Source organism: Pipistrellus kuhlii, unplaced genomic scaffold, assembly GCF_014108245.1.
Source record: "Pipistrellus kuhlii isolate mPipKuh1 unplaced genomic scaffold, mPipKuh1.p scaffold_m20_p_68, whole genome shotgun sequence".
NCBI classification, from domain to species: domain Eukaryota; kingdom Metazoa; phylum Chordata; class Mammalia; order Chiroptera; family Vespertilionidae; genus Pipistrellus; species Pipistrellus kuhlii.
This window is the reverse complement of record NW_023425571.1, coordinates 242,848-263,423: the sequence shown is the minus strand read 5'-3', so window position 1 is coordinate 263,423 and position 20,576 is coordinate 242,848. Positions and strand designations below refer to the sequence as shown.

At 66.6% G+C, this 20,576-nt stretch overlaps 2 protein-coding genes across 4 annotated transcripts; one reads left to right on the top strand and one right to left on the bottom strand.

Moving 5' to 3' along the window:
- Window positions 1–570: 570 nt before the first annotated feature.
- On the top strand, window positions 571–12,901 carry STKLD1 (serine/threonine kinase like domain containing 1). Of its 3 annotated transcripts, none has more exons than XR_006740430.1 (14): window positions 571–646; window positions 2,499–2,569; window positions 3,266–3,381; window positions 5,014–5,132; window positions 5,731–5,894; window positions 6,317–6,447; window positions 7,930–8,013; window positions 9,525–9,641; window positions 9,824–9,964; window positions 10,472–10,600; window positions 11,144–11,272; window positions 11,341–11,469; window positions 11,930–12,404; window positions 12,595–12,730. XR_006740430.1 is itself a non-coding variant. In XM_045575177.1 (14 exons), the coding sequence occupies exons 2-14, from the start codon at window positions 2,502–2,504 to the stop codon at window positions 12,747–12,749; spliced, it is 1,893 nt and encodes a 630-aa protein (XP_045431133.1). In that variant the 5' UTR covers window positions 571–646; window positions 2,499–2,501; the 3' UTR covers window positions 12,750–12,901. The 3 variants fall into 3 exon arrangements, 2 of the variants coding, with proteins under 2 accessions (XP_045431133.1, XP_045431134.1); XM_045575177.1 differs by having other exon boundaries at window positions 11,930–12,070; window positions 12,325–12,901; XM_045575178.1 differs by lacking the exons at window positions 571–646; window positions 3,266–3,381 and having other exon boundaries at window positions 2,333–2,569; window positions 11,930–12,070; window positions 12,325–12,901.
- Window positions 12,902–13,392: 491 nt separating this feature from the next.
- On the bottom strand, window positions 13,393–19,207 carry REXO4 (REX4 homolog, 3'-5' exonuclease). Its single transcript, XM_036420392.2, has 9 exons — window positions 19,191–19,207; window positions 17,830–18,571; window positions 16,990–17,330; window positions 15,983–16,120; window positions 15,671–15,864; window positions 15,348–15,436; window positions 14,385–14,459; window positions 14,054–14,128; window positions 13,393–13,617 (listed from the first exon to the last, which is right to left on the bottom strand). Exons 1-9 carry the CDS (start codon window positions 19,205–19,207, stop codon window positions 13,507–13,509), a joined length of 1,782 nt encoding a protein of 593 aa, XP_036276285.2. The 3' UTR covers window positions 13,393–13,506.
- Window positions 19,208–20,576: the final 1,369 nt, after the last annotated feature.

Here is a 20,576-nt window from a genome sequence, read left to right as displayed (position 1 = left end):
AGCCAGCGGGGAGGGAGGCCTCGCTGACTCGTCCCGCAGCCCCAGCCGCCCCCCTGCGTCGCCCCCTGAGGGCGGTGTGCAGGCTGCCCGGCCTCTCGCTGAGTCGCCCCAATCGCGTCCCCACGAGTGTCCCCATTGGGGCTGACAGCCAGGGGTGTGAGCGGGAGTGGAGGGTCCCCCTCGCACTGGCCCCGAGGGAAACCTTGGGGAGCGGTCATCACCCCAAAGCACTTCCCGAGCGCCCCTACTGCGCTTAAGGAGACGCGGAAGAGCAAGAGGACCTTCCACCGCGGGCGGGAAAGCAGGGCCCTGAAGTCCGACCTGCGGCCTCGGGGGCAGGCCCCCTGGAGGAGGAGACGGGGTGAGCCGAGCCTGGGGCGGGCGACGTGCCGGCCCAGCACCCGCGTGAGCGGCCTCCGGAAAGTCCACGTGCGGAGGGAGCCGCGCGGGGTGAGGCGCCCCGCGGTGGGGCTGTGCCGGGCGCCCGGCTGCCGGGCGCTGGGTGGAGCTGCGGCCCCCGCCTAAGGGAGCTGCGTCCCCGCAGACCTCCTCCTTGTTCCTCTGCCTGGTGATGGACTAAAACAAGGGAAGCTTCCAGAAGGTCATCGAGAGGGCGAGGGAGAAGAGGAGCATCATTGACTCGGAGGTGAGACGCCAGCCCGGGCCCGCCCGCCTCGTGACGTCACAGCCCCACGGCCGTGGGCACGGGGGAGGCTGGGGTCTGGCCGTCCCTTTTCTCACGTCCCGCGTGGAGGTGTGTGCCGCTGCCACGCGCACCCACCCGCACCCACCCGCACCCACCCTCACCCACCCGCACCCACCCGCACCCACCCGCACCCACCCGCACGCAGCTGGGTGTGTGCACGGGCCGCACGGCCTCTGGGCCGGGGCCGGGCCACGCCAAGAGGCCCCGGGCGGCTGGAGCCGTGGCCCACCTCCTGCCGGCCCGCAGGCCCCGCAGGCCCCGCCGTGTCCTCCTGCAGCGTGTCCTCATCTGCACCTGGTTTTGCATGCTCATCCCGAGCCGCTGAGCCACAGCCACGCTGTCCCTCCCCGCGGCGGGCGCTGCTGCGTCCGGCCCAGCGCGGGGAGCGTTGGGTTGTTTCCAGGTGGGACCATGGTGACAGCAGCCACGGGCGGTGCTGGGTGCTTTTTCGGGGACCGAGACGTTCGTGCTTCCTGGCCAAGCTCCGGGCGTGGAGTGGTGGGGTTGGAGCAGGTGTGCGCAGCCTCAGCTCACATCCCCGGGCTGCGACCCGCTTGGTGGGCGGGGGTTCACTGGCCCCGTGAGCAGGCCAGCTGCAGTGTGCCAGCCCTCCCCTCATCCTTTTTAAAAAACGTATTTATTTATTTTTACATATGTTTGTATTGATTTCAGAGAGGAAGGGAGAGGGAGAGAGATGGAAACATCAATGGCGAGAGAGAATCATGAAGCGGCTGCCTCCTGCACGTCCCACGTGGGGATCCAGCCTGCAACCCTGCACGTGCCCCGACTGGGAATCGAACCGTGACCTCCTGGTTCAGAGGTTGACGCTCGCCCCTGAGCTGGCTCCTGGAGAGTGACTCTTGCGTTCGTGGTGACGGGTACTTCGTGAGCACCTTCTGCCGCCGGGAACCTGCTGTCTGTGCAGGCGAGGGCGCAGCTGGACCCGCCTCGGTGGTCCCCTCCTGTCTGAGCCCCTCCCGGGCGGCCCAGGCTCCTCAGGCTGGACTCCCGACAGCAGTGAACAGCGTCCCTGGCTGTCAGGAGGCCGCTCGCCTCAGCCCCTTGGGTGCCATGGACACGCCTCTCCCGCCCCAGGGCCGGCGTGCTGTCCCCGGCTGGGACCCCCAGGTGACCGGGCCTCCTTGGGCTCTGAGCACCCCTCTGCTCGGTGGGCCTCCCCACCGTCCACCTCCTCACCCACGGCCTCCGAGGGTGGCCTGGAGGGTCTCAGACCTTCTGTGGGAGGCGGGACCCTTCGAAGCAGAAAATGTCCTCAGAAACCCCGGGAGGAAAGCGGACCCACGTCACCAGGGACAAGGCAGACGGGCGTGCGAGAGGAAGCCGGTCCCGCACAGCCTCTCTCTGATGCCCCGGGGGACCCAGGCTTCCTGGGAACACGGTTTGAGAGACACTGCCCTGGCAGCTAGCTGGATCTTGTTTCTGACACAAACTGCTTCCAGAACGTTCTCTGCCAGGGCTCTTTTCCTTCTACAGACACAGGCACTGAAGACTGGACCCTCTCTGTGGCCCGCAGGGTGGGTGCGGGGCCGGAGTGCAGGCGCAGGGTCCCCGTGGAGACAGGGGTGCAGGGTCTGGGCGCTGGGCGTCGCCCTGGCGCGCATGGTTTATGGTCTCGGGAGCCTGAGGCGGAGCCTCTCGCACAGGCTCTGGGCCTGGCCAGCTCCAGGCCGGTCTCAGGACAAGAGACGGGGTGCAGCGGTCCTGCAGACCCCCAGCTGCTGCAGGGCCCCGGGGCGCGGCCGCCCCTCCAGTCCCGCCTCTCTCTCCGCAGTGGATGCAGAACATGCTGGGCCAGGTGCTGGACGCCCTGGGCTACCTGCACCGGCTGGACATCATCCACAGGTGACCGGCCCGCGTCCCCACGTACCCGCGGAGTCAGCGCCCGAGGCGGAACCCAGGGCGTGGGGTGCGGCCGTGGCCGCAGCTCTCCCTCCAGACGGGCGAGCCCCCCCCCCCCCCCCCCCGCCCGCCCTGTGCTGATTCACCCTCGCCACGCGGCTCCTGAAGTGAGCTGACTTGGCGGCTGGTTCTAAAGTACAAGGAGAGCGAGCAGATAACACACCGGACGGAGATTAGCTGTGGCCTCTGGCCGGGCGGCCGGCTCCGATCCGAGGCCGGAGGGGCTGGGAACGGCTTCAGCGGTCATGTGTCCGGGAGGAGAGGGGCACACGAGGGCTGCGGGGGCGAGGGGCGAGCTCCGGCTCAGTGTCCGTGCCGGAGGCCGTCCCGCGGGCAGCCCCCAGGCAGAGGCAGCCCCCAGGCAGAGGCAGCCCCCAGGCAGCGGCGCAGCTCCCGTGTGGAGGAGCCCAGGACGGCGGTGTCTCCCTGTGCTTGGCTTGGTTTTCTGTTTGTTTTTTTAAAATTTAAAACAGCCGGCTGTATTTTCCGTCTGGAAGACAGTATTTAAAAGTGGCCGCCCAGGGGGCATTCATGGAAGAGGGGGTGTGGGCTGCCTCTGCAGAACCGGGTGGGGCAGGAGGTAAGGTCCAGGGTGCACGCTGGCCCCGGGCGGGTGCAAAGGTGTGCCCTTGGTTTCAGGAACCTCAAGCCCTCCAACATCGCCCTGGTGGGCACCAACCACTGCAAACTGCAGGACCTGAGCTGTGACGCGCTGATGACCCACAAGGCCAAGTGGAACATCCGGGCGGAGGAAGGTGCCCGGGGCCCAGGGGACCGAGGTGGCGGGAGGCCGTGGGGGAGGGGCCGTTCGCCGGAAGCTCCTTGCTCCCGGAGTCCAGAGGGCGGTGCCACTCCGGGCGCCGGAACGAGGTGACATCACACCTGTGCTTGCTCAGGAGGTGCCCACAGGCCCGGCCTGGGCGAGGAGACTGGCGAGCCCCCGCTGCAGGGCTGTACTGAGCAGGCGTCCCTCCGTGCCCAGACACCCAGAAAACGTTAACCTCCATGGAGGGAGAGGGAAGGGGACTGGCAGGCCGAGGTGGGAGCCTGGTGTGGGCCAGGCACTGCTAGGGATGAGTCACTTCACAGAGTCCCAGTGGATCCCAGGCGGTGGCGGAGGAGGGGTAGGCGACACGAGCTCTCCTTCCTCTGAAAGGGCCCAGGCCTCCAGCCCCTAACAGGTCAGGGCCCGAGGGAACGCCACAGGGCACAACTCCCGAGTGCTGGGCTGTCCGGTGCTGCTGCACTGGCCTCCGGTCCTTGGTGCACAGAGGATGGATGGATGGATGGACAGGTGAACTGATGGGTGGGTAGATAGGTGGGTAGTGGACAGGTGGGTGGGTGGGTGGATGGACAGGTAGATGGATGGACAGGTGAATAGACGGATAGGTAGGTGAGTGGGTAGAAAGGTGGACGGGTAGGTGGGTGGATGGATGAATGAAAAAAACAGGTGGATAGATGGACAGAAGAATGGATAGGTGGATAGATGGACAGGTAAACAGGTGAATGGATGGGTGGATGGATGGGTAGATGGACAGGTGAATAGATGGGTGGATAGACAGGTGGATGGATGGGTAGTGAATGAGTGAATGGGTGGGTGGGTGGGTGAGTAGACAGGTGAGTGGATGGGTAGGTGGTAGATAAGTGGATGGGAGGGTAGGTGGGTAGACAGGTGAATGGATGAGTGATGGGTGGGTGGGTAGACAGGTGAATGGGTGGGTGGGTGGATAGGTGAGTGGATGGGTGGGTGGAGAGGTGAGTGGATGGGTGAGTGGATGGGTGGGTGGTGGATGAGTGGATAGACAGGTGAACGGGTGGGTGGTGGATAAGTGGATGGATGGGTGGGTGGGTAGACAGGTGAGTGGATGGATGGTGGATGGTTGGGTGATGGATGAGTGGATGGATAGATGACTGGGTAGACAGGTGAGTGGATGGATGGTGGATGGTTGGGTGATGGATGAGTGGATGGATAGATGGCTGGGTAGACAGGTGAATGGATGGATCGGTGGGGGGTGGGGGTGGGGGTGGATTTATGGATAGACAGCAGGGGCCTTGGAGCCCACCCCTGCTGCTTGGCTGGGGAAGGAAGTTCAGAGAGGCAGCGATGGCTGGGACCTCGCCAGACCTGACCGCTGGCCGGAGGACCCTGCTCAGTTGGCTCCTTGTCGGGGCTCAGGCGTAGGAACAAGGGGACAGCTGGAGCTGTGCCTCCGGTGCTGAGTTTAAAGGGACAGCTGTTTAAAGAGGGAGATTTTAGCCTCGGGACCCTGCAGCCCCGTGGGCCAGCCCCGGACAGAGAGCTGTCCCCCTCAGAGCGGGCGAAGGCCTCATGTCCAGCTGCTCCCCCAGCGAGCACAGGCTCACCCCCGCCCCGCCCCCGCCCGCAGACCCCTGTCAGAAGTCCTGGATGGCCCCCGAGGCCCTGCGCTTCTCCTTCAGCCAGAAGGCCGACATCTGGTCCCTGGGCTGCATCATCCTGGACATGGTCAGCTGCTCCTTCACCGGGGTGAGCCAGCGCGCTGACCCCCGCAGCCCACGATGCCCCACGCCCGCGGCAGGCGCGTGGAGCCGGCCCTGAGTGCCTCCCCCGAGGCCCCACTCCTCCTCCTCCTCCCCCTCCTCCTCCTCCTCCCTTCGCCGCCTCCTGCCCCAGCTGCCACGGGTGGGTGGGGGGGGGAGCACTCCCTGCACTCAGCACTGGCCAGTGGGCAATGACGACGGGATGGTGATATTTAAATCACTGCGGGCCCAGGGTTCTCACTGTCCTACGGATGAGAGCGGCACAGTGGGGTGTCGCTGTGCTCTGGCCCTGCCCCAGGTGAGGGTGCCTGTGGCTCCAGCGGGACCTGGGTCTGCGGGGCCTGAGCACAGGCTGCGTGTCGCCCACGGGCCCGCCCAGCGGGTGCGGCTCAGCTGTGAGCGGGAAGGAGGGACCCCTCTCCCTCTGCCCAGCGAGAGGCCCCTGGCTGCTCTGGGCCTGCGCACCTTCCAGAAGGTCTGGCCCAGCTGGCCTCTGGGCGGCGCTGGAGGTGGCGGCCCAGCCCCCCTGCGCTCCCGGCCCGGCCGGCCGGCCTGACCCTCGGGCGGGCGCGGTGCGTCCCCAGGCCACGGAGGCCATGCTGCTGCGCAAGTCCGTCCGGAGCCTCCCCAGCGCCCTGGGGGCCGCGCTGCGGACCATGGAGGAGAGGCGGGTGCCGCACGCCCGGATCTTCAGCGCCCTCCTGCCCCGGATGCTGCAGGTGGAGCCTGCGGAGCGGATCACCGTCCAGTGAGCGGGGTCGGGGCTGCACTGGGCTCTCCGTTTCTCTCTCCGCTCCCGTCTCTCCCCTCCATGCCCCCGCCTGCCCCCCATGGTCTCCAAACAGACGGCTGGCTTCGCCTCAGGTGAGGGCACAGCCCTGGACAGGAACGGTGCTGGCTCTGGTTTAAAGCCAGAGGGAGAAAGTGAGCCGTGTCGGTGGGCCAGCCTGGGTCACAGCCGCCTTTGCCACCGCAGTAGCCAGATCTGACGTTTGTCTCTGTTGGTGGAGGACGGGGCCCCCCCCCCCCCCGGGCGCAGTGCCAGGACTCAGCCTCCCTGCAGCTGGAGGAGGGGCTGCGGGTGCCAGCTGGGCGCCCGGGACGGAGAGTGCTAACGGGAAGGCGGGCCGGGCCGTCCGGGAGAGCCCGCTCAGCCCGGCGTCCCCCCAGGGAGGTGGCCCAGCTCACCCTGCTGAGCAGCGACTTCAGGCCCACCAGCGTGTCCCTGCTGATGCACCAGCGGGACGTGCCCGCCTTCATCTCCGCCATCCTCTCCGAAGGCTGTGTGGCCCGCATTCTAGGTGACGCGGGGGCCCAGGCGGGAGGGCACCCTGTGTCAGCCCCACCCCCAGCCCCTGGACCGCTCCCCTGTGTCAGCCCCCCCTGCACCCCCCGGACCCCTCCCCTGTGTCAGCCCCACCCCCAGCCCCCGGACGGCTCCCCTGTGTCAGCCCCACCCCCAGCCCCTGGACCGCTCCCCTTGTCAGCCCCACCCCCAGCCCCTGGACCGCTCCCCTTGTCAGCCCCACCCCCAGCCCCTGGACCGCTCCCCTGTGTCAGCCCCCCCTGCACCCCCCGGACCCCTCCCCTGTGTCAGCCCCACCCCCAGCCCCTGGACCGCTCCCCTTGTCAGCCCCACCCCCAGCCCCTGGACCGCTCCCCTGTGTCAGCCCCCCTGCACCCCCCGGACCCCTCCCCTGTGTCAGCCCCCCCCCCCGCCCCTGGACCGCTCCCCTTGTCAGCCCCACCCCCAGCCCCTGGACCGCTCCCGTGTCAGCCCCCCCTGCACCCCCCTGGACCCCTCCCCTGTGTCAGCCCCACCCCCAGCCCCTGGACGGCTCCCCTGCGGCTGGCGTGTAGGAGCCTCCGACAGCCCCTCCACTGGGGCAGGGCGCTTCGCTGGGGTGCTGCCCGTGCACCCCCTCCCAGCTGCCATCGCCCACCGAGCGCCCCCCGCCCCGCCCCGTTCCCCTCGGCCCACTGCGGCGGAATGCCCTCCTGCATCTGCCTCCGCACCCACCCCACGCCCCCAGCTCAGCAGTGTCCTGCGTGGTGGCTGTGGCCAGGCCTCTGGCCCCGCAGGCGGTCCCTGCAGGGAGAAAGCGTGGGGCTCTGTGACTGGGCACTTCAGGACGGTCATCCGGTCACTGGGCCCAGGGCTGCTCCCCCCCACCACACACACACACACACACAGCCTGTGCCGCGCTCTGCCGGTGCTGGCAGGCCGGGGCGCCCTGGGGCTCCCAGCACGGTGACCGGCACCTGTGAGCTCCGCCTGAGGTCTGGAGAGCACCTCCCGTTCCAGGCAGCCCCCGCAGCCCTCGTCCTCTGTGGCTCTGCCTGTGACAGGGACCCGCACTCCGCCCGCCAAGTCTGCCCCATTTCTGGGGACTGGGCGCGGGGGGGGGGGGGCACCCCCAGGCACTAGCTGCCGTCCCCCCGTCTCATGGCACGGCCTTCGAGGCTACGCCAGGCCGGTGAAGCCCCTCACCCACTTGCCAAGGGGCCCGGCGCCTCCCTCCCTCCCTCCCTCCCGAGAAGCAGGCGCCGAGGGGCCCACGCGGTGCCCAGGCGGGGGTGGCTGGGCTCCCTGGGCTCCGTCAGCATGAGCTCAGGGTCTGCAGCCTCCTCGGGCCTCGGCGCTTCCGGGCGGGATTGCTTGTTCGGTCCCAAAGGCAGAGGACTGCGGCCTGGCCTCGCCCGGGAGCAGTGAGGGGTGCTGCCGCCGGGGGCCTGAGCTGGCCCAGGGGGTGCAGGTGCCCCACGCTCTCCTGTCCCCGCAGAGATCATGCAGAACTTCCCCAGCCGGCCGGAGGTCCAGATCAGGGTCCTGGACAGGCTGCTGAGAATGTCCGACGACCAGCTAGGTAGAGACCCCTCTGCTGTCCCCCCCCAAGCTCTCCAGCTCGCAGGCCCCTCACCCCGGAGGCTGTGTCTTCTCATTTTAATTAAACTTTTTAAAAGATATGTATTTTTATTGATTGAGGAAGAGATGGAAGAATGATCAATTGGCTGCCTCCTGCACACCCCCTATGGGGGGCTCAAGCCTGAAAAACAGACATGTGCCCTGACCGGGAATCGAACTGTGGCCTCCTGGTTCACAGGTCGATGCTCAACCACTGGCCATACCAGCCAGGCTTTATTATTGATTTGAGGGGGAGGGTTGGGGGAGAGAAAGAAACATTGATGAGAGAAACATCATCAGTTGCTTCCTGCATGCACCCCAGCAAGGGACTGAACCCACAACCTTGGGTATGGGGCGACGCTGCAGCCAACAGCCACATGGCAGGGCGGGCAGGTCTCGGACCTGCGGGGTCAGGCGGCTGCCGTCTGTGGGGCGGGCGGGGTGGCGTGGCTCCAGGCGTCGCCCGCTGGTAGTGGTAGCTGAAGCGCCCGCGTCCCCCCATCTCTGTGCCGGGCGACGTGGCTGCCGCCGCCACCGCACAGGTCCCAGACAGCACCGCACCCCGGAGAGGCCCGCTCCCAGGTGCCGGCCGTTTTCACAGACGCACCCCCTCCCAAGTGTGCTCCCCACTCTCTCCACCAATTACTATCAATTTCTAAAATTCTGCCCAAAATGCTTTCATACAATCTATCCACTCAACACACCAGTTGGAAAATTTCATTCACTTATTTATACACCCACCCACCCACCGATTTATCCATCAACCATCTGTCCATCCATCCACCCACTCATCTATCCATCTGTTCATCCATCTGTCCATCCACCCATGTCCATCTGTCCACCATCCCTCCCTCCAGAGGCCTGTCCCATGGCTGGGGCATTGGCGATGACAGGCCCGTCCTGCCTGCAATGAGGCGGCAGAGGCCCCATATTGGTGGTTTACCTCTCCCTCCCTCTCCCCCCCCTCTCAGCCAGGCTGCGGCCAGGACAGTCTGAGTCTGGGAGGGAGGGGAGGGAGGATTTGCCCCTTCCCACAGCAGCCTTTCCGGCCGCGGCCATGTCTGGAGACGGCCGGGCGGGGGCCGGGCTGGCAGGCTGAGCCTGCTCCAGGCGCTGGCACTGCCTTTGGTCTGTTTCCCCCTCGACCTTGGGCACCGGAGTTCAGTCCTTGTTACTCCCCCGTCTAGCGGGCGGGCTGCTGCCCTCCTCTCCCCGGCCGGTGCACGGATGTGCCGCACAGGAAAGCCGGGGACCCAGACGCCTCTCAGGGCAGGTCCAGCCAGGGCTGAGCGGGCAGGCTGGTCACAGCGCAGCGCCTCCTGGGGTGAGGGTGGCCGCAGGGAGACCTCAGGGCCACACGGCAAGCACTCGGCACCCGGCCCAGGCGTGATGCCAGCACTGCCTGGTGCCGGTCCTGTCCGTGGCCTCACCCCTGCTCCTCTGCCAAGTGTCCCCTCGCACCCGCCCTGGCAGGTCTGCCGTGGCCCATGAAGGTGGTGGCCGTGCTGGTCACCATCATGAAGAACCACGAGAGGCTCCTGGACATCCAGCTGTGCGCCTGCGCCCTGCTGCTGCGCACCCTGGGCCAAGGTGGGGCACGGGCGCGGGGGCCGGGTCTCAGGACGCTGCGCAGGCTCCCACCCCCGCGGCCTTCAGCCCCTCGCCACAGCCCTCACGGGGACCCACTCTGCCCTCACACACAGCGAGGGGGGACGTGCCTGCCCGCTGCCGCTCCAGCTCTGGGGTAACCTGGCCCTCCCATCGGCCCGCAGCCCTGGCGCAGGACCCGGCCGCCACCGTGCGGAAGGGCGGCTCCATCACCTCCGTCCTGCTGAGCGCCGTGCGGAGCCACCCCGAGGCCCAGCAGCTCCTGGTCATGGCCTACAGCCTCCTCACCATCGTCTGCAGCCAGGGTGGGTCCTGGCGGCTGCCCGGCCTTCGGTCCGTTTTCCTCGCTCGTCCTTCCTCTCGTCCCTCAAACGTGCAGGGCCCTGGCCAGGGCTTCACGCCCAAGTCCGTTTCTCATCAAGCCTTGTTCACCCCCTTCACAGGCTCCGGGCTCCTGGGGCCGCCGGCCAGGCAGGCAGGGCACCCCAGGGCCTCGCAGCCCCTCCGGGTCTGGGCCGCCTCCTGGCGGCTGGGTTCTGGGTGACTGACTGGAGGACCCGCTTGAGGAGGAGCAGGCGCTGTGCACGGGCACACGGGAGCTCATCAGAGCTCGGGCACGCTGAGTGCCAGGCCACGGGGGAGAGTGCCACCTGAGGACGGGCCGCGCTGGGCCCCGGGCAGGGCTGGTCCTTGGAAGGGAAGTCCCCTCGGCCGGGCTGCAGAGGGGAATGGAGGTGGCCTCTGGGCTGGGGGTGGTCTGGGCCCAGGTGGTGATGAGCCCGGGCTCCATGGCCCGCATCCCGGCCCCACAGGGTGCGACTCGGAGGAGCTGCAGAAGGAGGGGCTGTTCACGCACATCCTGGAGCACCTGGACTCCTGCTCCGGCAACAGGGAAGTCTGCATGGCCGGCCTGAGCCTGCTCTGGGTGCTGCTGGTGGACGGTGAGGCCCTCGCCCGCCCCTCACGCCCCTCAGGGCGAGCTGGCCCGTGAGGCCTCCCGAGAGCCCGGAGCAGACCCACGCCCCAACAACCCTGCCGTCAGAACTTGGCTGGGCTGTGGCATCCTGGCCTCACTTTTTTACTTTTTAAACATATTTTTATTCATTTCAGAGGAAGAGGGAGAGAAACATCAATAAGGAGAATCACTGACCAGCTGCCTCCTGCATGCAACACACTGGGATGGAGCCCGCAACCTGGGCCTGTGACCTGGTCCCTAGGTTGGCGCTCAGCCACTGAGCCATCATTTTTGATCCAGGGAAGGAACCGAGGCCCAGCAGCACCTGGGCATAGTTCTGCCCACGGAAACGCTCCTCACATGGAGAGCCCGCTCACACCCAGGGCACAAGTCCCCAAGCAACCCCCAGGGCGCTGAGACCCCCACCTCGGCCACCTGGCCTCTCCCCCCTTTTTGTGTCAGGGTTGGTGGGTGGAGTCAGGGGCCCGTGTCGCAGCCCGGCACCCCATCCTCCCCGTCCTGGTTCCAGCGGACATCACGGACAAGGTGCCCCTGGAGAAGGCCCCGGGCCTCATCGCGGGGCTGCTGGCTGCCTACCCGCAGGACACGGAGATGGCGGAGTCCGGCTGCGCGGTCCTCTGGCTGCTGTCCTTGCTGGGTGAGGGCCCGGGCCGGGGCTGGGTGCCTGTGCCTGGGTGGTGATGACCCCCGCCCCGCCCCCCGCAGGCTGCATAGAGGAGCACCTGCTGGAGGAGGTGGTGGTGCTCTTCCTGCGAAGCCTCCGGCTGTGCCAGGACCGCGTCTTGCTGGTGAACAACGCCTGCCGGGGGCTGGCCAGCCTCGCCAAGGTGTCGGGTGAGCGGCCGCCTGGGCCTGAAGGCGGGGCCTTACTGCTGGGAGGGGGCTGCCAGGACCCTCCCTCTGCGGGAGGCTGAGGTGCCGGGGGCGGGAGGGACTCGGCTCCGCTCACAAGCAGGGCTGTCCCAGCCCGGAGGACAGGACCCCAGTGAGAGAGTCGGGTGAGGGGTGTCTTGGCACCTGCTGGCTGTGTCCCCAGGTCACTGCTCACACAGGCTGACCCCTGACGTGGGGTGCATGGAGCACCCCCATGCCCTCCCCACTAGGAAACAGCCGGGCCCGCCTCACAAGCTTTGCGGGGACACTGCCCTAGGAGCCCTGGCTGCAGGAAGCCAAGGCTGAGGTCCCACGCTCACCCCATTTCCCAGAGGACACGGGGCTTCAGGGAATGAGCCCCATCCTGCCTCCCCGCCCCCTACCCCCCCCCCGTCCTGCCTCCCCGCCCCCTACCCCCCAGAGCTGGCGGCGCTGCGGGTGGTGGTGCCCGAGGAGAAGGGCAGCGGCCTCAGCCTCATCAAGGACACATATGAGCTGTACAAGGACCACCCGGAGGTGGCAGAGAACGTGTGCCTGCTGCTGGTCCACCTGGCCTCCTACCGTGAGCACCCGCCCCCCTGCTCCCGGCTCCCCCTGCGATGTCCCATTCACACGACCGAGTGCCCGCCATGTGCCAGGCTGGCAGGTGCCAGCCCCTGAGCCCCAGGTCGGGTGTCTGTGCTAAGCTTCAGTAGGCTGGGGCCCAGCCAGTCCTGCCAGCCGCCTCGGAATGCCTGAGCTGGGGGTGCGGGCCGGCTCGGCTGGGAGGGGCTCCGGAGGGAGAAGGCCTGGCCTCAGGACCCTCCCTGCCCACAGCGGACACGCTGTGTGAGCTGGTGTCCAGCGGCATCCAGTCCCTGGTCCACGAGATCAAGGATCGCTTCACCTCCAGCCTGGTGAGTGCGGGCAGCGCTCGGGGAACCAGGTTTCCACCCTCCCCCTCTGCCACCACCAGGCCAGGAGCCCCATGGGGCTTCTGCGGGCGGCAGCACCTCCTGCCTGTTCGGCAGCCATCAGCTTTCAAAGGCAAGGACTCAGACACTGCTGTGGAGCTGAGACGGGCCCTCCCCTCCTCCCCCCTCCCAGGAGCTGGTCTCTTACGCGGAGAGGGTGCTGCAGAGCCTGGAGGCGGCCAGGCTGCCCTGCTCTGCCCAGGAGCCTCCCACTGCGGCCCCAGAAGACCAGCACCTCCGGGTCCCGGTGCCCGTGCCGTCCGGCCTGCAGCGCGGGGCACCCGCTGACCGGCCTTTTCCTTAGGGGGGAGGCAGTGCGGGATGCGGCCCGGTACAGCCCTCAGCCCCGCTGGGCCAGCGGCCGTGTCGGATACCGCCCTTCCGGAACATTCTGAGCGAAGACTCAGGCTCCCCAGCCCCACCTCAAGTAAAGCACACTCGGTCCACTCGTGTCCTCGGTGGGCTGGACCTTCTGTACCTGTCGGCGCAGCAAAGCCTCGGGCTTCAGGCACCCGGTGCTGCCCCCGCTGAGACCCTGGTCAGACCGCACGTGGGCTCCGGGCCGGGAGGCACTGCAGTCACAGCCCACGCGGGCGGCCTGAGCCCGGTGTGGCCACAGCGCGGCTCTGACCTGGGGTCAAACTCGGCGGGCAGGCGGGTGGGCGGAGCACGCCACGGGCTCCGGTCCGGGCGGCCACAGGAGACTCCTCGCGAGGCCCGGCTGAGCTGGCTGCCGACCTCCCCATCCCTGCGGCAGAGGGAGGGGCCTCCGTGGAGGAAGGCGGGAACACCTGGCTGCTTCTGCCCTGGGCCGCCTGAACCCGGAGTGTGTGCCACACAGACAGGGACCTGGTGCTGGGTCCCAGCGCCACCTGTCGGCTGAGCCAGGATGCACGGTTTTCCCACCAGAGGAAAGGGTGGCCCTCGGCAGCACGCGCCTCCGCTGCTGCGATCTGTCACCTCTGGGGGACTCCGTCGGTCCTGTGTCTTGGTCACAAGTGCCCGTGGACGGAAACGCTGCCTGCCCCGGGGGTGGTGGGCTCCGCTACGCGTCGTCGGGAGCGGCGGCCGGGGCGGGGCGCCTGTCCTGGACCGCGCGCTCCCACTCCTTCTTCACCGTGACGTAGAGTCTCATTGCTGCCTGGGCATCCTGGATCTAGGTGACACGGACACCCGTGACGGTCCAGCAGGCGACACGCATGGCCCATGACAGCCAACCCCCGTTCCCGAGCTGGGCCAGACCCCGGTGAGTGGAAGAGAGCTGAGGACGAAGGCCCTGTGCCCTGGGAGGAGCCTCGGGCCACAGCCAGCGCCAGGGATGCCCGCGGAGCCCGGTGCCAGGCCCAGGCCCAGGCCGATGACCACAGCGTGGTGGCCGGCGGGTCCCAGGCCTGTCAGAGGGCTGAGGGGGCCGGCTGGCCTGGGCCAAGCCCTAACGAGGGTCTTCCTCTCCAATTACAGCAGTGGTTAGTGCTGTGCTCCGTTAACAGAAACGTTTAGAATCTAACCCCGGTGAGTCCACTGCCAGGTCAGTGTTTATGGAGCAGCAGCCTCCTAAGGTCCCCAGGCCCTGGTGTCTGCTCAGCACTCACCGAGCAGTGCTCCGCCTGCTGCACCCGCACACCCAGGATCCTCTCGGCCAGCAGCTTCAGGGACGGCCTTCCGCTCTGGGGAGAGGCACAGGGTGCTGGGCAGAGGCCTGCAGGCACGCCCACCCGCCAGCCCACAGCCCTCCGAGGCCTGCTGCCCGGGAGTGGCCTGGGGGGTCACCTGCAGCTCCGCCCCCCAGCCCCTCCCTGCACATCCCAGAACCTGCCCGACGCCACGGAAACTCGTTAGGTTACAGGGAAAACCAAACCTCCAGCCCGTCAACCAGCCACCAAGGACCAGAAGCAACGGCTGTGTGCCCAGCAGGCGCCGTACCTGCACCTGCTGCTGGAAAGGCTTGTATTTCTGTGTGTCCCGAACCTTCTTTCTCGGGTGATCAAGGAAGAGGACCTGGAAGGAAAGAGGGACGGTCACTTTTTATTTGTAGCTGCAACTCCTTTCTTTCAAGTGACTTTTTGCAAGGAATTCCCACACAAAGCACACGAATGAAAACAGGGATCAAAGGGAATTTGAACTTCTGGAAGGAAATTCCCACGCTGACCGCAGTGAGCACATCCAGAGACGAGGCCGCGCCAGCGCAGCCCGTCCGCTCCTGCATCTGAGCCGGTGCCGCCGGGACGGCCGCAGCCGGCCAGGCAGCCTCAGGCGGCTCCGGGGGGAGCGAGACTGGCGGGCAGGTGGCTCTGGGCGGGGACGCTGCACCCTGGGCGGAGCACCGGCTAGCTTCCAGCGGTTCAGGGTTTACTCGGAAAGGCAGTGGAGGCCATCGGCCATCACGGAGCGGTCCCTGCACGTCCGAGGACTCCAGGGTTCCGTGGGCCACGGTCTGAACAACCCAGCGAGGCAGGGCCGCCTCCTGTTCCACCCGCCCCACAGCTCTCATGGGGACAGACCCTCCAGAAGCAGAGGCCTGAGGCCACGCCCTCTGGGGCACCAGGAGTGGACTCTGGCGCCTGCCATGTGCCCACCAGAGGCTGAGGAGGTGAGGGGGCCGCCCGGACTGCTTCCCAACAGAAGGGGCCCCGACCTCGCAGGAGCCCTGTTCACCGCGACGGGTGAAAGCTGCAGAGGCGCGGCCCGGCTGTGTCTGCGGGGAAGGTGCTAGAGCGGGGGCAGGGCCTGGCACTAGGTCCGGGCTCACTCTGGAGCGAGAGCTCATGTGGCAGTGCCTGTGAGGCTCCGAGGACACAGGAGCACGCAGGAAGCGTGTCCCAGGCCGTTCCCAGTGCTTCCGACACAGGCAGACCCCAGGATACGGCGGGGCTGCGGCAGCCGCACCTTCAAGTCATTGTGCAGCGAGTGTCCCACGAGGATCCGGCCCCGCAGCATCTCAGCCACTTCCTTCTGAACGACTGCAAACGCTTCCCCTGAAAGCAAGCCAGACGCGTTCCGAGCGGCAGGAAAGCCACCGCTGTCCGGCCAGACCTCAGGGCCGAGTTCAGATCCGGTACGAGGACAGCAGGGAGCCACCCGAAGGCTCACCCCGGGGAGGGGAGATTGGGATCCTTGTTACGGGGAAGGCTCCAGAACAGGGACGAGAGGAGAGTGAGCCTGAGCCTGCCCCGCCCGTCCTCTCCAGCTCATGGCCTGGAGGGACCCACCCTGCTGGAGGTGCTCCGGCCGGATGCCGCTGACCGCCGTCCGGTAGTCGGTCACGGGCTGGGTCGGCCTGATGTACTTGTCGTAGACACACTTGCCAAACTGGTTCACCACGGACACGCGGGCAGCGAGGCTCTCCTCCCCCGCGGGGCCCACGCCCACCATCTCGCAGTCCAGCGCCAAGGCTCTCGTCAGCCTGAAGGGACAGAGGCTCCCATTTCACCCACGGCGGGCCCCCGGGGACCGGCACCGCCAGCGCCCAGCTGTGGCCCCGGGGGCGGAGGGGCCTCCCCCACCCCGAGCACAGCGCGTACCCGCCGAAGGCCTGCTCCTTCTCCAGCGCCGCGCTGCTGCCCCCGGCGCCCAGCTGCCTCCTCGCTATCTCGGCTGCCTCCGGGCCCATGGCCGCCTCGATGTCCACCGGGTCAACGTCATCGAACCAGATGTCTGGTCTAAAAGGCAGAGGGACGGTGAGTGGTGAGTGTGGGCCGTGGAGACACCCCCACAGCTGGCCCCAGTGGCCCCCTGCTCCTGCCGTTCCGCTCACAGGACACTTACCCTCTCACCGTTTTCCTGTTCAGTTAGAAAATACGCTCATTACCCGAAACTTAGGAACCGCAGGTAAACAGAGTGGAAAACAGAAACATCAACCCCCCAGGCCCGAGTGTGACGGCCGCAGCTGAAGAACATTCTCAGTTCCAATGTCCCTTCCCCAGGGACCGCTTGCTGACCTCACTGTGGACCCGCTCCTCCCGGAGCAACCGAGTTACTGAAATAACTTCAGTTTACGGTCTGTCTCCTCACCTGACCTCAGCCTCAGCAGGGAGGGCCCCTGGGCCCGCACAGTGACACAGGCGGCCTCAGACGCTGCCCACACCCCTCAGCAACTGCCACCGGCGACACGCACACGGCCCAGCCACAAGCAGGCCCCCTCCAGCTGAGCCACTCAGGGGCGCCCTGACCCCTGGCCCTCCCGGTGAGTGACATCACGGGTCTGCTGAGTAACCATGGGGCGCTCAGCCATCGTCCCATCTCACAGACCCCCTCCCCGCCCCGACAACACTGATGACCACGGGGAGGCCCTGCCCAACTAGCAAGGTGCAGGGACCGGCTTCGACGTTCATTCATTCCACGGGTCCTCCCCGGAACCACTAAGTGCCCAGCTGTCTGGGCCCGGGCACAGCAGCTGGCCCTGCCCCATTCTGGGTGGGCCTAAGGAGACAGGCTCCAGTGGCCAGGACTTGTCCTGGGCGGTGCACACGACAGGCTGGGCGGCCGAGGAGGCACGGCCAGTCCCAGGGGAGAGACGGCCAGTACTTACTCGGTGGGCGGGGCTGGGGTCAAGGCTGCAGTCACCTCCTTGGCTTTCCGCTTCTTATGCTTGAGGTCCCCTCGTTTTGGAGAAATGTCACCATTTGTCCTCTTGGGTGCTTTCTCAGTGCGCTCTGCTCCGCGGGCCTTCTTGGGGGGCCCTGGCGCCCTCCCGTTGGGCAGCGATGCTGGAGGAACAGAGCCCGTGGGGGCCTCTCTGCCTGCCTGTTCCATCCCCACCTCCTGGTGCTCCGCTTTTCCGTCCTGCTGGGCAACCTGGGGCTGCTTTTTGGAATCCCTCGGAGAAAGAACCAGAGGCTTTCCTGGGGCCTGTGATTTCTGTTTCAACACCTAAAATAAACACACAATTTTAATGTGGACATCACACACAGACTGAAAAAACGTGTGTACGTACACGTGGAAGACAGCAGAGGGGAGGGGAGAATGTGTGAGTGAGGCGCCTGGACCAGCACCTGCCAAGCGCTGCCACTGAGGCCAAAAAGGCCGGGCCAGCCCCCCCTCAGGGCAGGGACTGTGTTAGACTCCCGGTCCCGCCCTCGGGCTGGGACCTGGGTACGGTAACCTCTGCGCCCACGTCCGGTCTGTGAAACAGGGATGGTAACGGAGTCCCTCAGTGTTGGGGGGCTGTTAGGCCAGGACGCGCTGGATCACGTGCGGCGCCTGCACGTCTGCAGAGCTGGGACCCTGCTGCTTACTGGCCTCCGCACGGGCCGCGCTCCCCGCGCGTGAACCTGCCCGCTAAGCGTTCCTCCATCTGCCTCCCGGGCCGCTGCCAGGCCCCACGCGGCGCCCTCGTCTCCCGCCCGCGGGCCGGGCGGGCGCCGCTCACCTCCTGCAGCGCCTTCCAGTTCTGGGAGAAGGCCTCCGGGGCCCTCGGGGGGCGCAGCGCAGCCGCGGGATCGCCCCCCGGTTTCCTGCTGGCTTCTCGCGCCTTGTTTTTCCAGAATCTTTTCTTTTTCTTCTTCTTCTCCCGCGGGAGCTTCCCGGCCAGCCCGGGCTGGGCCGCGGGGGTCAGCCCCGGGGCCCTCGCCATCCCCGCGCCGCCCCGGCTCCGGCACGCGCCCCGGCGCAGGCCCAGCCGGCGGAGGGCTGACAGCGGAGGGAAGCCGGCCTCCGGCACCGGCGACGAACCCGGAAGCGGCCCGCGTTCTCGCGACACGTGCGTCCCCGCCCCCGGAAGTCCGCCCTCTCCCGGCCGGCGGGAAGCCGCGCCCTCGCCTCGCGTTCCGCCCGGAAGGAGCCGGCGGGGCTGTTTCCCGCGGGCACGGGGTCCCCCCAGCGAGCGGCGTTCGGGGCCGCGACGTGGGGTTGGGTCGGGCGAGCCCGGTCTCACGAGGTCCGGGATCGGGGGAGACGCGCCGGCGCCGGAAGGAAACCGGGCCGCGGTCGGGGTGGCGCCCGTTGGGGCGGCGGAGCGGGGCCGCGGCCGCCAGGGGGCGCTGGGCGGCCGGGCGCCGCGGGAAGGGAGACCCGGTCCCAGAGCCCAGGGCTGCAGAGCCTTCACGCCGCCCGGGTCACTCCCAGCGGCGCGGAGGGCCCTGACCGGCTCCACTCCGCGGATAGAACGTGGCCTGTGGCACGAGGGTTCCGGGTTCCATTCCGGTTAAAGGCGCGGACCCCGCTGCTGGCTCCATCCCCGCCCGGCGGGCACGTGCGGGAGGCAGAGTGGATGTCCCTCTCCCATCACAGTTTCTCTCTCTCTCCCAGTCTCTCTAAAAATAAATGGAAAATTTATTCCTCGGTGAGGAATAACAACAACAAAGGCACAAACCAGAGAGAGGGCCAAACGGCCTGCCATCGCCTCACATACCCACTGTGATAAGCAACGGCCCGCACCCCGCCTGGCCCTGCTGTCCTGACAACACGGATCAGGCCTCCCTTCCTCGTCCCGGGAATACAGATAACAGCAGCCAGCTGGTCGGGGCGCTGGCAGCTACAGCGCTGGTGACTGAGGCTGACGCACCCGACAGGGGATGCAGGGCGCCCATGCAGGAGCTGCAGTGTTGGGGGCGTGCTTACGCTGAAACGTGAAGGACGGTAGCCATCACCTCAGGGAGAAACTGCTGTTGGGGTTCTGTGCTTGTGTGTTCGCTAAAACAACAGGAAGTTATTTTGATTTTCTGAACGTACGTTTGCCATCCCAATACTCCATGGGTGGTGGTTTGAATGTCCCATTGATTGTGGTCTCACTGGTCATCAAAGCGCATTCTTCTGGGACCCAGGACAGATCCATTATCCTAACTTGTCTCAGTAGCTACAGATAGTGCATTCCTGTTGACTCAGTGGTCCCGGAATCTGCACAGCACAATTATTCTAAATTGTCCAGATGGTCCGTCCCAGAGGATGTATTTCTGTCCATTCAGTGATTCTTAGATACTTTAGGTAACTAATGTGCTCAGTTTCACTTCTGTAAAAGCTTTGCACGAAAACAGGTTCCTCATTCCAGACCCAGAGATGTAATCGATACTTTGGTGATATAAGGCAAGCTGTTCGGGGCTGCGAGGTCTGGAGCTTTAGCCCCTCGTATGCCGCCGGCCTTTAATAAATGACTCCATAATTCGACCTTTTTTTGAGGCGTCCTTTGTGAGATTCGGGGTACGTCACAACACCACCCACCTGTAACATATACATATATGTAAAATAACATGTACGTAATGTTGTTTATCTGAAATTCAGATTTAACTGGTAACTCAGATGGGTCCTCTAGGGAAGGCCTTTTTGGTGAGGTGACAGTTGAGCTGAAACATGGATGTGAGGCCCGGGGTCAGAGAGACCAGCAAACATTAGGTGTATCGAAGGAGGGAGAGAAGGCTGGTGCGGTTAAAGCGCTGGGAGCAGGGGGGGGGGGCAGGAAGTGGGGAGGGCGGGGAACGGGGGAGGGCTGAGAGGGGCGGAGGGATGGGAGGGGGTGTGGAGGGCAGGGGGGAAATGGTAGAGCCTCAGAGGCCGCAGAAAGGAGTCTGGACAGTGTATCCCAAGGGCAAAGGTTGTTTTAAAGGCAGGAGTGATGCAATGTGAATTGCGGTGTTGGAAGTCGCTGCCGCTCTGGGTGGGGAAGGGGGTGGGAGTGAGGGAGAGGGAAAGCAGAGACCAGGCCCAGGAGGTGCTGGCTTGGGGCCATGTGTCTCCAGGAAGCAGTCACGCAGAGTAGGGGCGCCCACAGCAATGGGGTGCGATGCCTGTGAAAGACAAAGGGGGAAGCAGCTGGGGCCTCGGGCCGCCAGGCGCGAGGACAGCTGAACGAGGACAGCGGTTTGGCCCAGCCGAGGCAGCGGCATCCTCCCGTCCCTGAGGCTCAGGCTGAGGAGAGGGGGCTGCGCCCGCGGGGACTCCCGGAGGCCCCGGTCTGCCAGCCGCTGCTTGGAGGGGAGGGGATGAGGAGGGAAACAGCCTCGGAGTAGTGGCCGGGCAGGTGTGGACGGCCGGGTCTCTGATGCCACTGCCAGGCTCTGGGACTGTCCGTCTGTGCGGGCCCCCAGGCAGCAGCTGGAGGAGGCAGAGAGAGCAGTGTTTGCGGGGCCTGAGTATGCCCCGGGTGAGGGAGGGAGGGAGGGGAGAGGGCCAGGCCATGGAGAG

What these genes read in the sequence shown, in the direction of transcription:
- STKLD1 (XM_045575177.1), top strand. Translation starts at nt 2,502, where the DNA reads ATGCAGAACATGCTGGGCCAGGTGCTGGACGCCCTGGGCTACCTGCAC. An exon ending in GCGGAGCGGATCACCGTCCA is followed by an intron (nt 5,895 to 6,316) that starts GTGAGCGGGGTC and finishes GCGTCCCCCCAG; the next exon opens with GGAGGTGGCCCAGCTCACCC. An exon ending in GCTGCGCACCCTGGGCCAAG is followed by an intron (nt 9,642 to 9,823) that starts GTGGGGCACGGG and finishes ATCGGCCCGCAG; the next exon opens with CCCTGGCGCAGGACCCGGCC.
- REXO4 (XM_036420392.2), bottom strand. An exon ending in CGCTGCACAATGACTTGAAG is followed by an intron (nt 14,460 to 15,347) that starts GTGCGGCTGCCG and finishes CTTTCCTTCCAG; the next exon opens with GTCCTCTTCCTTGATCACCC. An exon ending in AGCAGGCGGAGCACTGCTCG is followed by an intron (nt 13,618 to 14,053) that starts GTGAGTGCTGAG and finishes CGTGTCACCTAG; the next exon opens with ATCCAGGATGCCCAGGCAGC.